Genomic DNA, 15,870 nt, shown 5'->3' with positions numbered 1-15,870 from the left:
CTCTGCTGGAAGAGAGGCCACAGGGCGGGCAACAGCTCTCACCTCCCATTGCACAGGCCGACACCAACCGGCAGGGAGGGCTGGCCCTGTACTGCCTGAGACTCTGGGGAGCGGCACACTCAAGAGCCCCCCCCCTGCCACCCCCTCTCCCGAGTTGGGGTCCCAGATGACAGTACCTGGGCCCGGGCTGGAGGCTGGCTGCAGGGGCCGCCCCAGCTCCGGTTTATCCGAGGCGTTGCCCACTGTCACTGCCAAAGGCCCTCCTGGCTTCGCCGTGTCCAGAGAAGGAGTAGGAGAGTGGAGTTCTTGAACCGGTTTCCCTGAAAACAGGATGGAAAAGGAATGCGAGCTTATTCAGTGAACAGGTCAGCCAGGGGAAGGCTGGGTCCAGAAGCCAGAGATTGGGGCTAGTCCTGGCTCTGGCTGGCATGCATGCTGGGCCTTGGGCGGCTCCCCCACTCTCTGGTTCCCAGCCTTCTTGTGTGACACTCGGAGTCAGAAACACCCAGCTTCCAATCCGACTGGCTGTGTGACCTTAGACCTGCAGCTCTCAACCTGTGGGTCGTGACCCCTTTGGGGGTCAAATGACCCTTTCACGGGGGTTGCCCAATTCATAACAGTAGCAAAATGATAGTTACGAAGTAGCAACAAAAATGTTTTGGTTGGGGGGGGGGTTCCACAACATGAGGAACTGTATTAAAGAGCCGCGGCCTTAGGAAGGTTGAGAACCACTGCCTGAGACACTACTTTCCTTCTTTTTTTTTTTTAATCGTTTTATTAGGGGCTCATACATACATCAATTGCGTAAAGCGCATTTGACACTACTTTTCTTCTCTGAGCTGGCCGCACACGGGGAGGGGGCTTCTCCAATGGGCTTCAGGGGGTTCTAGATGCAGGCGGGGTCTGCAAGGTGGGTCTAACAGGGGCATTTCCTGCCGCTCAGCTTTGACCTGCAGGAGACCCCCCCCCTTAGGAGTCCCACCCCTAGCATACCCAGTTCATCGCCTCCAGGCTGGGTTTCCTTTGAGTGCTGGGGGGCTGTGGCAGGTGGAGAGCAGTCAGGAGACACAAATGAGTAAGCGGTGAAAACTAACTGAAAGGTGGGCCTTCCCCTACCCTCACCCCCGCGGTGCCTTTGCAGAAAGGCCCGGCAATCTGCACATGGAGACTGCCACCGAGTCCTGCCAACTCTTGGTGCCCCTACGGGACAGGGTAGAACTGCCCCCTCCACATTTCCGAGATCAGAAGAGTTTGCTGGAGCAGAAAGCCCCATCTTTCTCCCAAGAAGCGCCTGGTGGTTTTGATCTGCCAACACGTAACCTCTACGCCACCAGGGCTCCCCCTGCAGACCCCAGGTCCATGACGGCAGGAAACAGCCCCGCAGACCCCGCCTGCAGCCCCCTCCCCCACCCCGCATGCGGCCCAGCCCGTGGGGCCTGGACACCCTCACCCATGGGAGGGGCTGCGAACCAGAAGCCCTGTAGAGACACACCAGAGTCGGAACTGGCTTGAAGGCGGTGGGTTTTTTGGTCTGATGACCTACCTTCAGGCCCCTATTCCCGCTCAGTCTTAGCCTCTGCCTCTCTGTCAGGCCAGAACGGGCAGGGACAACTAGGCCACCAGATCATTGTGGCTGTGCTTTTGCCCGGAGGAAAGCCTGGTCTGTCTATGTGTCAGGGTTTCCCCAGTGACACACCGGCATGTGCATCCCACGCCAGCCAGGGGCAGCAGGGGGGGTGGGGGAAAGGGCCTGCAGGCCGTGCCCACACTCCCACACGGCAGGGCCGCGCTCGACCACAGATGTCAGCTGACAGCGCCGTCACCAGCTGCAGGGACCCTCGGAGGAGAAGCTTTGGTTTCCTGTGAAGCACCCACTCTGGTGGGCTTTGGAAGTTTTTTTCTTTCTCCGAGACAAACAATAAACAGTATTTACAGCCATGAAAACCTTCTGGTTTTACCCGAGTCCCTCGTGTTTGATCTGGAGGGGCAGGCTTCTTTCCATCATCAAAACCGGAAGAGGCAGGAAGCGTGGGGCTCCTCTGGGTACCGGTTCCCCATCTGAAAGCGAGGAGGGGCACCCCCACGCTTTCAACCCAGAGGTGGGGGGTGGGGCCCAGCATGCTGAAGTAAAAATAGAACGGGAGGCGAGGCAGCCACCCCGTTCAACGTTCAACGTATGGGGCCAACCTTTCCCACACACACAGGGCTTCCTGTCTGCCAGCTGGTCATGCGCCCTGGTGACTGACACACAGGGGCGCCTTGGGCTTTCTCTCTGTGACTAAGTTCTCCAAAGAATCCAGTGGGTGGAGTTGACCTTGCAGGGTCATGAAATGCACGATGACAGTTTTCCTGGGGTCACTGGGTAGAACCTGGAGTCCTGGGTTCAAATCCAGCCATCCAGCTGCATGCTGAGCTGCCTTTTCCTCTTAACTGAATGAAGGAAGATAGCTAGAAGCCCACCCTCCAGAACTCTTGTAAGGCCTAGGGGGAAGAGGTGGGCCAAGCTCGTGGCACAGGACTCACCCTGCAGGGGGCCTTGGCCAACCCAGAGCGAGGAGACACTAGGTACAGCAGAACAAGCAATGCCCCGTGATGGCTCTTGTGTGGGTCCTCTGTCACCACCCTGCACCCACTCTACCAACCATGACGTCCCGCTGGAAGTCCTACCCACACTATTCCAAATACCAGCAGGCCGCCCAGCGCTGTCAGGTCTCAGCGGAGCTTCCAGCCACAGACAGACCAGGAAGAAGGACGAGCTGGCCCACTTCTGAGAATGTGGACACCTTGTGAATGCTCCTCATCCCCGCCCACAGGTGCCACGGAGGGTCTGATGGAAACGCTGCTTGTGTTAGCCACCGCGGCGTGTATCCCAGTTCACGGGGGCCTCTTGTGTTTTGCGTGTGTGTGTGTGTGTGTGTGTGTGTGTGTGTGTGTGTTTTGCGTGTGTGTGATTCTAAGTGGGGGTGCTATGAATCCCCTGGGGGGAGGGGGGAGGTGTTAACATAAAGGAAGCATGGCAGTTACTGTATCAGACCTCCTCATCTAAGATTCGGGGACAGGAGCGTCCTTGTGTGAGGCTGCGTTGTCTAGAGGCGAAGGTCAGTGGCCCTCCAAGATGTATAAAAAGGGAATTTGTACTCCAAGGCCATTTTATATCAAGACGACATCCCAGCCCAGTCCAGCACAAGTCCACGGGTCAGAGGTTAGCTGGAGCCCCCTTCAGACACCCGCCCATCGTAGCTGCAAGCCAATAGCACAGGTGAAGTGGGGCACCCAGGAAGACCACATGCTGATGGGAGCGTGGGCGGAGAGCTCCCAGGTTGGCTTCCAGGGCCAGCGGCCCACATGGGGCCAATCCCTAGAGGCAGACACAGAATCCCAGCAAGTAGGGAGAGCCAAGGGCCAGGAGAGACCTTCTCACCGTCTCTCTTCTAAAAAGGCCACCCCCCCAAGGAGGCATCACCAGGCCACCACCTGATTGACAGGCTGGACTCTGCCCCCACCTCCACACAGGGGCCATCAAGTTGGCATCAACTCTGACCAGGACTATCACTACCAGCATCGACGGCCCCGGGCTAGGAGCTGGAGGCCCGGCCTTTTCCCTTTGACCAACGCTGACCCTCCCCCCCTGCACCCATCCCAGGGCACTTGCCATTCTCTGCTGCATTTGTTTGACCAGATGCTGCGAGGCCCACGCAGAACTCGCGGAACAAACCCCAGTGACGGCCTATGACTCCGGAGGTGGTTCTTTAGTCCACACACCTTCCCAGGCATGCAACCTGACCCCTGACCTGCTGTGGCACGTTTTTCAGTCTTTCAGCTGGGCTGAAGATCCCAGAAGGACCCCTGACTGCCAGTAAGCCTTGCCCTGGAAGGCATTCCTCTCTCCAGCATGCCAGCTGGAGGCTAGTGAGCCTACTTCCAAAGACAAGGGGCCAGAGGTGCCCCTGCTCCACCAGGACACCCCCTGTCTCTCACACTTAGGGTCAGTACACCCACTGCAGGCCCTGCTCTGTGGGCCACGAAGCCAACCATGCCACCCCCACCCGTCTCTGGTGATACCAAGCTCTCTCCCCACCTCCTGGGTCAGGGTGGGCTCAGAGCAGGGCCCGGTGGGCGTGCTCTGCCCTGTCTCTTCTCTCTGGTAGCAGGAGGCTGCCCCAGGCTGAGACTGATTCTCTGAGCTGGCAGAATGGCAAAACGGAACAACTCCCATTAGAGTGCTCGCCACCTTAGTTGCATGGTCCCACCCACAGGGTTCCATGCACTTTTCTTTAATTAGCAGGCTGTCCATGTCCCCTGGTGGGACATAAGCACCTAATTTGCATAGTCCTATCCAGTCACTTCCTGGAGTTACAGGACCATACTTGGCTCAAAAAACAAAACCAAAAATATCCCTCCTGGCCATCGAGTCCACTCTCTAGGGCAGGGGGCCCCTGTGGGTTCTGGAGACTAACTGTTTAAGGGAGTAAAAAGCCCCATCTGGCTCCCTCAGAGCAGCTGGTGGTTTCGAACTGCTGGCCACTCGTAAGCACTCCACCACCAGGGTGACAAAGGCCAGATGAGGCCATTCACGGCACCACACCCCACAAATGGGTGTTGTCAGTTCTAACCAGTCTTCCTGTGGCTATAACCCCACAAGGGCTGGCTGATGGGGCGACCTCTTTTCTCAGTGTCAGATGCTCCAGATGTGGCTCCCTCTCCCCAGTGATGAGGCACACAGCCAGTTTCGGCGGGCAGGTGGCCTGAGGACCTGTCTTTCTGAGCCCCTGTCTATTCAGCTCTGACTGCAACCCTTCTGGGGCGAAGGCCCGGCTGTGACCCCTGTTTTCTGCTGGAAGAAAGGGAAGCCCAAAGCAGCTGTCTGATTGTGAAACTGAACCCAGCAAACCCCGCCTCCATTCAAAGGTTTAGATTTTTGGCTGTTGATTTATGCTCTCCTTCCATCCATCTGCCCGTCCAAAAGACTAAAGGCACCTGGCTCAAGAGCGAGGCACTGCACTTTGGAGACCCTGCCTGTTAGCCTGCCAAGTGCCGGGCCTTGGGGGGAGGGACCTCAAGGCGGTAGGGAGGCGGCTTTTTCTCAGTGAAATTCTGGAAATCTCCCGGGCTCCACCGCCCTTTGGGTAAGCAGTGACAAAATAATTGTTGCACTTGTCTTTGCTCTTAAACTGACTCATGGGGCTGGAATGCGGCCCTCCCAGCACAAACCAAAGTGATTCACCACCACCAGAGTCCTGGTGTCACCTGGACCTCTCTCCGGGCCTCTTGTCCGGCTCAGCCATCTTGGGCATTCGTGGGCCAGCACACTACCACATTCCACCTTTGGCTCGGCCAGAAACAAGGCACCCTTGGGTGTGACCTGTCTTTCTGGCGGCTCCCTCTGGTTCTCCCTGGGGCCTGAGCACCATCAACTGTGGAAATGACACACCCCGCCCCATTCATTCATCCCTCGGGTCAGAGCCTGGGGACGTCCTTCAGTACCCAAACTGCTGGGACCCTCACAGTAAACCAACCACACCCAGCATCCCACTGCTGTCAGGTCGGTTCTGACTCACGGATTCCCCTTGGCTGTAATCTTTACACAGCAGATTGCTGGGCCTTGCCGCTCGGTGCCACTGGGAGGTTGTTGGGACCACCAACCTTGAGGTGAGTAGTCAAGTGCAAGCCATTTGCACAACCCAGACGAGTAAAATATCTCCTTGTAAACCGGGGGAGTTCTATGCTGAGGACACTGGGGCAGGGCCCTCAAGAGGAACTGTTTATGTAGGCAGGCCATCTGGGAGGCAGCGCTGAGAAAGATCAACCAAGGGGCCAAGGCAAAGGAGTCGGGCCGGCCCAAGGTTCCAAGGAGAGGGAGCAGCATCCGCAGAGACCTCGCGGACAATATCCCATTGCTACATCTCCATGGCTGAGCTCAGAGAATGCAGGAGAAGAGGTAGAGAGCATCAGAGCTGTAGGCAAGGGTCAGACCATGGGAGACCAAGGTTAGTTAGGACAAAGCCATTTTAAGTCCCCTGGAATCAGATTTCTGGGCTCATGGAATTGGTGCGGCTCACCAAGACCATCCGTCCTGGGTGTCCTTTTAGATCCTGAGGAAACAGCCCCTGACAGTCACCTCCAGGTCGAACAAGAGTCTAGAGCAGGGGTTCTCAACCTGCCTAATACCGAGACCCTTTCATACAGCTCCTCAAGTTGTGGTGACCCACCCCCCAACATAAAATTATTTGCATTGCTACTTCATAACTGTAATTGTGCTACTGTTATGAATCGGGCAACCCCTGTGGAAAGGGTCATTAGACCCCCAAAGGGGTCTCGACCCACAGGTTGAGAACTGCTGGTCTAGACGCTTCTCGGCTAAGATTGCTTTCCCGTTGGCACTTGGTTCTTTTGGAAAATTATCCAGGAGCCGGAAGCCCAGGGTCTGAGCAGAGGCTGTGTTCTGGAATGTAGGGCAAGTTCTTGCTAACTCTGTAAACAGATCCAGAAACCCTGCTTGTGCTTGGATGTGCAACTCCTAAGAATCCACCTAACGGTGATGGGCATAACCCTCTGGTGGACTGAATTGGGCTCAAGCCCAAGTGTGTCCGTCGACTCGGCGTTGGTTGGGTGGTGCTGTGGCGACGCAGGGTGCTAGTTCTGTAAGGCTCCCCGCTCCCCCACAATGTGAGCTGCTATGAGACGCCCATCAGAGGATTAGGGGTGGGAGACAACACATATCATCCTGGTCTGTCACAGCCCCGATTCGATGTAAAGCAGGGGGGGATTTCCTGGGACGAGGCCAGCAACCTTTGATCTTACAAGAGATAAAAAGAGAAGTGAGTTGAGATCAGAGGGCCTGCTACCACCAAATGGAGCCTGGTGGCTGCTGATCACAAGGTTGGCTGTTTAATACCACAGGCGAACCAGTGGGAGAAAGACGAGGCTTTCGATTCCCAGAAAGATCTTAAAGACTTGGTGGGGAGGGAGGCTTATATAGGTCCCCGGGGGAGAGTATTATGTTCCTAGTTGGACACTATTGACCTAGTTTCTATCCATTCCTTGGTGCCCCAGACAAGCAGGACTTTGAACTCTAGTCTTTTCAAGGCACGCAACATCTTTCACAGGCTGCACCATTAGGAAACCATTATGAGAAGTGGGCTTTACCTCAAACTCACCTGTAGCACATTTGAGGAACTGATATACCCCCTTGGGCGTAAGGCTGGAACGCCCTACGTGGGAAGCAGCAGCAGATCGCTGTCCCAAGGGCCATGGAATCGATGGTCACGGAACTGTGGTTCGGATCACTTGATTTGAGGGTGACCACTGAATGCGGCCTGAGAACGCCACATATTTGCAATTTTATGTTCTTCGCTTCTTTTCTGCCGTGTTAGTCTAGCAGGCCCAGTTCGCCCACCTTTGGGGATGAGTGTTGTTCAAAGTTCTGCCCTATCGCCAACCTTCATTGTACATGTTAAACAGTGTCCGGTCACTTAAGCTTGCCATCTGGACAAGTCAACAACTCATGTCCTTTGATGTAAAAAGCCGGTCTATACAAGTATAATTTCCTTTCCTCGACAGTGTTTTAAATTGTACACTATTGGCTAATTCATGATTATTCAATTCTAAGGAGTGCTGGTAGCATGGTGGGTAGCATATTGGGCTTCTATGTGCAAAGTCAGCAGTTTGAAACCACCAGCTGCTCCTTGGGGAAAAGATGAAGCTTTCTACTCTGGTAAAGAGTTACAGTCTTGGAAACCTACAAGGGCAGTTCTACCCTGTCCTATAGGGTCCCTATGAGTCAGAAATAAATAACTCGACGGTAGAGCAATAGAACTACCTATGTATAATGTTCACTATTCTAGTCTGGCTTCCCAGGTCAGCGGGAAGAAGGCCAGAGGAGCTCATTACCTCTTAATGACTTCATTTAGGAAGTGACAGACATCAGTTCCACACGCAACCCACGACACATGTTCTCTATTGTAACATGATAATGAGCTCTCTAGAGTGAACCAGAGACACACATAGCCGTAGATAAAATGGATTTGGTGTTCGCACTTAAATTGTAGCCCTAACCTAACCACAATGAGTTCTTATGCTCTGACCCTACTCGCTGTCATGGAGAGACCACTGCTGATGTGAGTGCTCTAGTCACGTCCTACAGGAAGTAATTGGGGTCATGAGCCCCTCCAAGCCTCTTCCCACTGCCCTTGGAAGCCACATGTTCCAGACGACATGCAGAATGAGCGGGCCTTCTGACCCACACTGCGCTTTACACGAGTGAGAACTCCATCGTTGTGGGGTTTTTTTGTTACATGCTGGGCACGACGGCGCCCATCCTGATTCATGCAGTCCCTGGGGAGTCCAATGGCTAACAGGCTTGGCTGCTAACTGAAAGACTGGAGGTGTGAGTCCACTCCAGACACTGCAGAAGAAAGGCCTGATGATCACCTTTTGAAAAAGAAAAACAAGCCGTCCCTGAGCACTCTGCGGCACAGCTCCACTCCGGTCCATATGGACTGACTGCGACAGAATCCACTCACCAGCAAGTGGTGGTTGTCTTGGCTGAAACAGTCAGAGTGGGTGTCTGAAACGAAAAACCAGATGGGCCTCGTTTAAACAGCTCTGCTCAGGACCAGGAGGGCGGCTCCCTTCACCTCACCCCTGAGCCTCCCTCTCTGGGAAGGAGACTGGTTTGAATGCACCGCACATGTCCCTCTGTTCCTTCTCACAGTGCTCCCAAGAAACCAATGGTGTCTTGCTTTCCCCCCAGTAGAATAGCAAGGGGAAGGAAAGTTAGGGGACCTGTCCTGAGTCACATGGCAGAAACCGAACTTAAAACACAACTACAACCAAACACCATCTCTGCTTGGTTTGGCAGCCTGCCAGTTCACAATAAAGTAGACAGGGCAAATGCTTAGGCCCATTTTTCAGGTGGGCAAAGTGAGACTTGGTGCCATCCAGAGTCCTACCCAAGAAGTTATGGCCAAGTTCCTGTCCCAACTCTATCTCTTACTAGCTATGTGACCTTGGGCAAGCTTCTTACTCTCTGAGGCTCCATTTCCTCATCGTATCCCACAACTCTTATTGTTTCCCACACTATAAATCTTTGGTGTTTGTCTGTTTCCACATAACACATTTAATTTTAAAAGGATTTAACATATTTACTTACGAGGGCTTCAAAACAAATGTTTTCAACTTGAGCGCCTTAATTTTTTGGGGGGGGGACATTTTATTGCTGTCTGGGTGAACAAACTTGCTTCCCCTTCAGCAGTCAAGACAGATTTCCTCTCTGGGCTTGCCCCCCCCCCCCACTCCTTCTTCCCCTCCCCTTCTTCCCCTGTTTTTGGGCTCTGTTTTGGGGTCCTGTGTTGTTCTGAGGAACATGCTCCTCACGCATATTGCTGGCTCACTGCTTAAGGAGCTCAGAGAACCAGCCGCTCGGACCCACCAGCGGCTCCAGGAGAGAGCAATGAGGCTTTCCACTCCCATGGAGATCCACAGCCTCCTTGTGCCCACAGGGTAAGAGTCAGATCCGGTGCACGGCAGTGCGTTTGCCTGGGGTGTACTGTTTGGCTAGATGGCGGACTCCAACGGTAGGAAGACTGTGACCTTCAGGGAGCGGACTGGGATGCCTTTCTCCCACCGCACCACCATGGCTACGTTCTGGGACAGGGCAGGTGCTAAATGAAAGTGACTGAGAATCCGGATATCCGGATTCCTGGCCTAGGCTGGGGGGTGGTATCAGCCCAGCACAGTGCTACCTCTCTGCCAGTCTCCAGCCGCCCCACTCTGAATCCCATCAGGTTTCCGTCCTTCCCGGGGGTTGGGAAGGGGTGGTCCTGGGACCCCTTTGAAGGGCGCTCAGGCAGGGGCTGGCAGCAACTGGGCCTCTTCAGGAGAGAACAACAGGTTCGTTTTCTTCATCACCTTCATTTTAGGCAGGGGCCCAAAAACCACTCCCTGCCCGACAAGAGACCAGCTCCAGGAAGTGAGCGGGGTGGCCAGCCAAGCTGAGAGCTAAACATGGTCCCAGTTGCACAGCCCAGAAAAGACTGCATGGAAACTTCAAAACGTCAGAGAGAGCTCCTCGTTCTCCTGTTCAGGTGACAGCTACCCGGAACCCCACAGCCTCCTCTCCACGGTGGGCATAACCACCGAGGATGCCCTTCCCTTCACCCCCCCCCCCCCCCCCCCCCCCCCCCCCCCCCCCCCCCCCCCCCCCCCCCCCCCCCCCCCCCACCCCCCCGCCTGCCTCTCCAGCCTCAGCCTCCACACTCACTGCAGGTTCTCTGACTTTGGCCCCTGCAGCCTCTTCCCAGGCCTCCAAACATGGCTCTCTTCCACCAGCAGGCTACCACATGCCGGTCAGTCTGTCGGTCACTCTGCCCACCCCATCTGTGGGGGGTCCTCCCTGCAGTTGGAGGCATCATCTCTCTGCAGGGAAGCCCTCCCTGGTACAGTCGACGCCTCTCACTGCTCACTGTCCCACCTGCCCCATGCCCTCACCCTGCCTGCCCATCTTTGAGCCCCAGGATGGATGGCAGCGGTGATGTGTAGCTGTGTAATGACTGAAGTAAGACTGGCCTCCCCCACGTGACTATAAGTTCTCACGAACTGGGTCCTGTCTGTGTTTTCACTGCTGCAGGCATTGGATCAATATTCCTTTCTCTCAGTGTTAACTTTCTTGTCTACGTCTGTGGAGCTGACTGACTCCCGAGGGATGGAGAGGATTTCACACCACACCGAGTGTTTTCCTTCTACCCTTGCAGCTACAGCCATCAGCTTTCCTCCCAAACTGGCATTCGACCAACTTGTCACCGAGTGGGAGACCCCAGTTCATAGCAACCGCACGCACAACGGGGCTGGACCACTGGTCCATTTTCCGAAGCTGATGCTATGACACCCCATCGTGGCCCCACGCAGCGCCTCCACGGACGGCGGGGTGGTGGCCAAGGGAGTAGCGCTCTGCCCAGGAGAGGACTCTTGGTCTCCCACGTAGAGGTGAGAATTCTACCCACAAACATTGTCTGGAACTGATCTGCCCAGATTAGGGGCCAGAGTTCTGATACCTTGACCTCTGCCTCAATTCCTGCTCCAAGCTAAGCCTCCAAGTGCCACGCGGGGAGGGAACAGAGCTCTGGTCGCTGAGTCCCAGGGTTACCCAGGCCCACAGGCCGGACTCTGCTCTCCAACACGGGGCTTCCCTGTGAGCCCCCAGGAATTTCACCACAGTCAGTACTTCAACTGGATTTCATGGAGCTGGAGCAGGGGTCCTCAAACTATAGCCCGTGGGCCACATGCGGCCCGCCGAGGACATTTATCTGGCCCACCGGGTGTTTTTTGCCCCGTTTGTTTTTTTCTACTTCAAAATAAGATATGTGCAGTATACATAGGAATTTGTTCATAGCTTTTTTTAAACTATAGTCCAGCCCTCCAATGGGTCTGAGGGACAGTGAGCTGGCCCCCTGTTTAAAAAGTTTGAGGACCCCTGAGCTGGAGGAACCCCTGAAATGCCTTCCCTGGGGTCATCTTTAAAGCTTAAGCCAAAAACATCCCCAGGCCAACTTTAAGGCCAACAGTAGCATAACTGAGCCAGCAGACAAGACTGCCTTGAGCTTTATACTCTTTTAAAGACCACCTATAAGGAACTTTGGTGGACTGTCAGTTAAGTGGTGGACTGTTAACTACAAGGTCAGGGATTCAAGCCAACCAACTGCTTCTTGGGAGAAAGGTGAGGCTTTGTGTTCCTACAAAGATTTACAGCCTCAGAAATCCTATATCGGATCACTTTACGTTGGAATAGCAGCAGGTATGAATTTTGGGGTTTGTTTGTTATATGCACTCAAATTGACAACTAGGAAGATTAGATAGAGGGAGGGAGTTCATGTTACCAGGGGAGGAACAGCTCAGATAAGAAGGGCAGGAAAAGTCACATAATTCCAAGCAGGTAACCGGTGTCACTGAACAGCATCTGTACTAACTGCTGGATTGCTGTGTGTTTTGTGGTGTGGATTCTCAACTACAACATAAACGAAATTCTTACTAGTAACAGGGGATGTAAACATTTGTTAAATGTACTAAAATCAACTAATCAGAGTAATAATTTCACTTCCGTTGAGTTGATTCTGACTAAGCACCGCTAGTATAGGACAGAATAGAACCGTTCCTTTGGGTTTCCAAGGCTGTAATCGCTACAAGACTGTAACAACTGACGGGGGTAGAAAGCCCCGTCTTTTCTCCCGAGGAGCAGCTGTGGTTTCAAACTGCTGACTTTGCGGGTCACAGCCCAACCATTACACCACCGGGGATCTGGTGAAATAGGCTGAAGGGCTGGTTAAAAACACGATTGCTGGGCCCCATTCCCAGGGTTCCTGGTTCAGTACATGGGTTGGGAGTCCAAGAATGTGAGTTTCTAACAGGTCCTCCCAGGTGATGCTGTGGCTTCAGAGTCCCAGGAACACACCTGGAGAGCCACTGACAAAGAACCTGGCCAACCTTCCAGGGGGCCGGGGGAGGGAGGGGGACTTTCTTTCATGGGTTCTCCGCAGTCTTTGACTGTGGCTTCCTCCTTGATTCCACATTGTGTTTGGGGCCTGTTGGGGCTGCAGCAGGTGACACTCTTTGGTTGAGAGGCATTAAGTCTTTAGGAGTTGAGAGAGAAAACTACACATCGCCCAGAAATCCTGAGTGTGGAGCTAGTCTCACCTACCCAGTGGCTAGGACTCCCGAAATGGTTTTATGAGGAAAAGGTGATGTATTTCTCACGCAGGGAAAGACAGAGGGAGGCCCGAGTCACAGACTGATCATTCCCCTCCAGTATTTCGTCTCCCTGCTTCTAGTGTCAAATACACCCTAGCAGTTTAATCAGGCTGATTGATATCCATAAGGTTGCAGCTGGCACCGACCTTGGGGAACAGATGAGATTTTCTACTCCCATAAAGACTTCCATCCTGACTACCTTCCGCCACAGGGACCTCCCACACAGACAGCAGAAGGGCAACAGCATGGATCCCCCCCAGCAGCCCACTAACCACACACGTGCTGGACACCCCATCTGGGCAGCCAGCCCAAGGCCTCAGCCTCCGTCTGTCCATGCTGGAGGGGTCTGGCCAGCAGTGGACAGAGCTCAGGCAGTTACACAAATGCAGCTGGCCACTGCCCTGAACTCTGGGAGTCCAGCCAGATGAAGCGGGCACCTACAAGCGGTGCTTCAACACAGAAGGCTACTGGAGGAAGCCGGGCAAGAGAGCTTCTACCCTTACGTGGACGTGGTCTTCACAAAGAAATTCCACGTGCCCCTGCTCTTGAGTCCTTGGTCATACACCACCCGCCGTGGGAGCCAGAGCTCGGGAAGAAAGGGCTGCCACAGGGCCTGTCCCCATGAATCATGGAAGGTCTGGCTGCAACCCCTCCCCACCTAAAGTTTCAACAGGTGTCAATAAAGTCCAGCTGGCAAAAAAAAAATATTTCCGTCCTCAGGAACCCTAAAATGGTCCCCATGAGTTGGAATTGGCTTGATGACAATGGTTTGACTGAGATGATGATTCTGGAGAAACAGACATTGCCATTGTGGACATAATCTCCCCAGAGCAGGATGTATTGGTGTGCTCCTGGGATCAGACTCTGGCCAATGGCCCAGGAGCATAAATTCCAGGTGCAACTTTTTGGGTCGGCCTTTTAAAGACAAGGAAATTATCCACTGGTGCTTTCCCGCCTTTCCCTTCTTGGGGGGACCCTGGTGGCAGTGGGTGGCACACTGGGCAGCTCACCTCAAGGTGGGGCATGAATCCACCAGAAGAGGTTGTTTGCTCCCCGGCGATGTAAAGGCTCAGAAACTCAGAAAGGCAGATCTACTCTGTCCAAAAGGATCACTCTGGATTGGAACCACCTCAAAGGCAGTGGAGTTGGGGTTTTTGTTTGTTAGGGAGGTGTTAATCCTCATCCTTCCTTCTCTAATGGCCGGCCAGAGGGCACATCGGGCAGTAGAGTAGCCATTTCAGATTGGAGTCAAAACTAGGTGTCAAAGACGGCAGAGCACTTAAGATAAAGTCTGCTCCTAGACACAGCAGAAAGAAATGTTTGTCTTGTTAAAACACTGTGCCCGGCCTTTGTTAAAGCAGCGAACCCAGGATGCCAACAAGGAGAACCAACCAACAGTAAGAACCAACCAAAAGAAGAAAGGGCTCAGGGCTGGCAAGCAGGTTTGTAGGGGCAGGAATGGGTAGTTGCTATGTATTCTAAAGCTAATGTAATAGTTACTACGTATTCTTATGGTTAATGGTGAAAGGATTTTTATTGTGACAAGAAATTCTTTAATACAGAGCAAAGCATTTCTCATTTGAACAGTTTTGACAGGAGCGATTCCGTGACACGGTCACATCCATCACGTGTAACCATCGGCACGACCTTCTCCCACATCCGTCTGCCACAGGAGCAGAGTGGCATTCCTGCTAGCACCTAGCTTTCAACAATGGGCTCATGACAAAGGGCTTAGCAACAAGGAAGGCGGGCCGAGGAGACTGTCCAGGGGCAGAGACCTTCAGCCCAGCCCATTGTGAAAGGAGGCCAGGTTGCCACCCATAATTCATGACCAAGAGCTGTAGGAAAATATGTCCCTGAGGAGAACTGAGTGTACACACACACACACACACACACACATACACACACACACACACACTCTCTCTCTCTCTACACCACCACCACCTCCTTGCCCTCCCTACACCCCACATCCTGTTTTCCAGTTTACAGTCAACTTTCAGAAGGCCACAGTGAAATCTGTTACCCAGAGAGGCAGCTCTCAGAGGGAGCCACTTCACATCTAGGATGTTTGGAGAATATTTTTCAAGGACTGTTTTGTTAAAATCTATTTCTAGAGCTCTTGAAGAAGTGCTGGGCAGAATCATGTTCTCAAAGAGAGGAGAAAGCTGAAACTTTCTCCTTAAGCATGTAAATACCAAATAACTAACAGTAAGGCTCTACAAGGAAAGAAGGGGAAAGTTTGGGCATACAGAATTTAAAATGCCCCCCCCCTCTCTAAATTCACTCCCCCAAAGTGCCAGATATCTGCAGTACTGTTTCCCCTAAAAAAAGAAGAAACGTTAAAAGGAAGTACTCTGCCCAAGGACTCAAAATAATAGTAAAACCACAAACAGATACAGAGATCCCATGACAAATGTACAACCAAGGCACGTGTGGATGTGAAAACAGTGTAAGATATGACAAAATAATAATTTATAAATTATCAAGGGTTCATGGGTGGGAGTGAGGAGGTTAGGGGCAAAAAGAGGAGCTGATGCCAGGGGCTTCAGTGGAGAGCAAATGTTTTAAGAATGATGAGGCTAATGAATGTACAGATGTGCTTGACACAATTGATGTATGTATGGACTGTGACAAGAGTTGTATGAGTCCCCAATAAAATGATTAAAAAAAGAAAGAAAACAGGAGTTCATCTCTCTTCCTCTGACAGTGCAATCAGCGAGACTAGAAAAGAGGTTTCGGGAGCCAAAGGCGGCCTTTCACAGGCTCAAGGCCGGAGGCAGTTGGAACAGGAAGGCATGAGTCTTAGTAAAGGTGACAAACAGAAACGAGGCTGACAGGCCAGTGTCACAGAGATCCGGAGGGTTTCCTGGAAGCGGAAGGACTGTGTCAAGTGGGCTCGATGGAACACAAGTTCCCTAAAAGGAAGGTCTTGGGCCCAGTTTCTGCTCTCTCCTGGGTGTGACTCCATCCTCGTCAGGGTCAGACCTGGGCATGGTCTTGGTTGGGAAGGTCAAGGAGAGCACTGGGCACAGCAAAAGTGCTCAGGGAGTATTAGCTTACAAATAAAAGTGCTCAGGGAGTGAGTATTAGCTTACAAATAAAAGTGCTCAGGGAGTGAGTATTAGCTTA

The 15,870-nt window shown here is 53.2% G+C and overlaps 1 protein-coding gene across 2 annotated transcripts in view; it reads right to left on the bottom strand.

Moving 5' to 3' along the window:
- IRAK2 (interleukin 1 receptor associated kinase 2) overlaps positions 1–15,870 on the bottom strand; it is a 63,222-nt gene that overhangs the window by 32,980 nt on the left and 14,372 nt on the right. For both annotated transcript variants that reach the window (XM_004702244.2, XM_045290159.1), the window contains exon 3: positions 177–320. In XM_004702244.2, coding sequence (XP_004702301.1) covers positions 177–320 — 144 coding nt within the window. The remainder of the gene's footprint in view (positions 1–176; positions 321–15,870) is intronic.

This window comes from Echinops telfairi, unplaced genomic scaffold (assembly GCF_000313985.2).
Source record: "Echinops telfairi isolate 266 unplaced genomic scaffold, ASM31398v2 ScPeMD7_31;HRSCAF=116, whole genome shotgun sequence".
Classification (NCBI taxonomy): Eukaryota; Metazoa; Chordata; class Mammalia; order Afrosoricida; family Tenrecidae; genus Echinops; species Echinops telfairi.
Note: the sequence above shows the minus strand (reverse complement) of the source record. Positions and strands in the feature narration are given on the sequence as shown.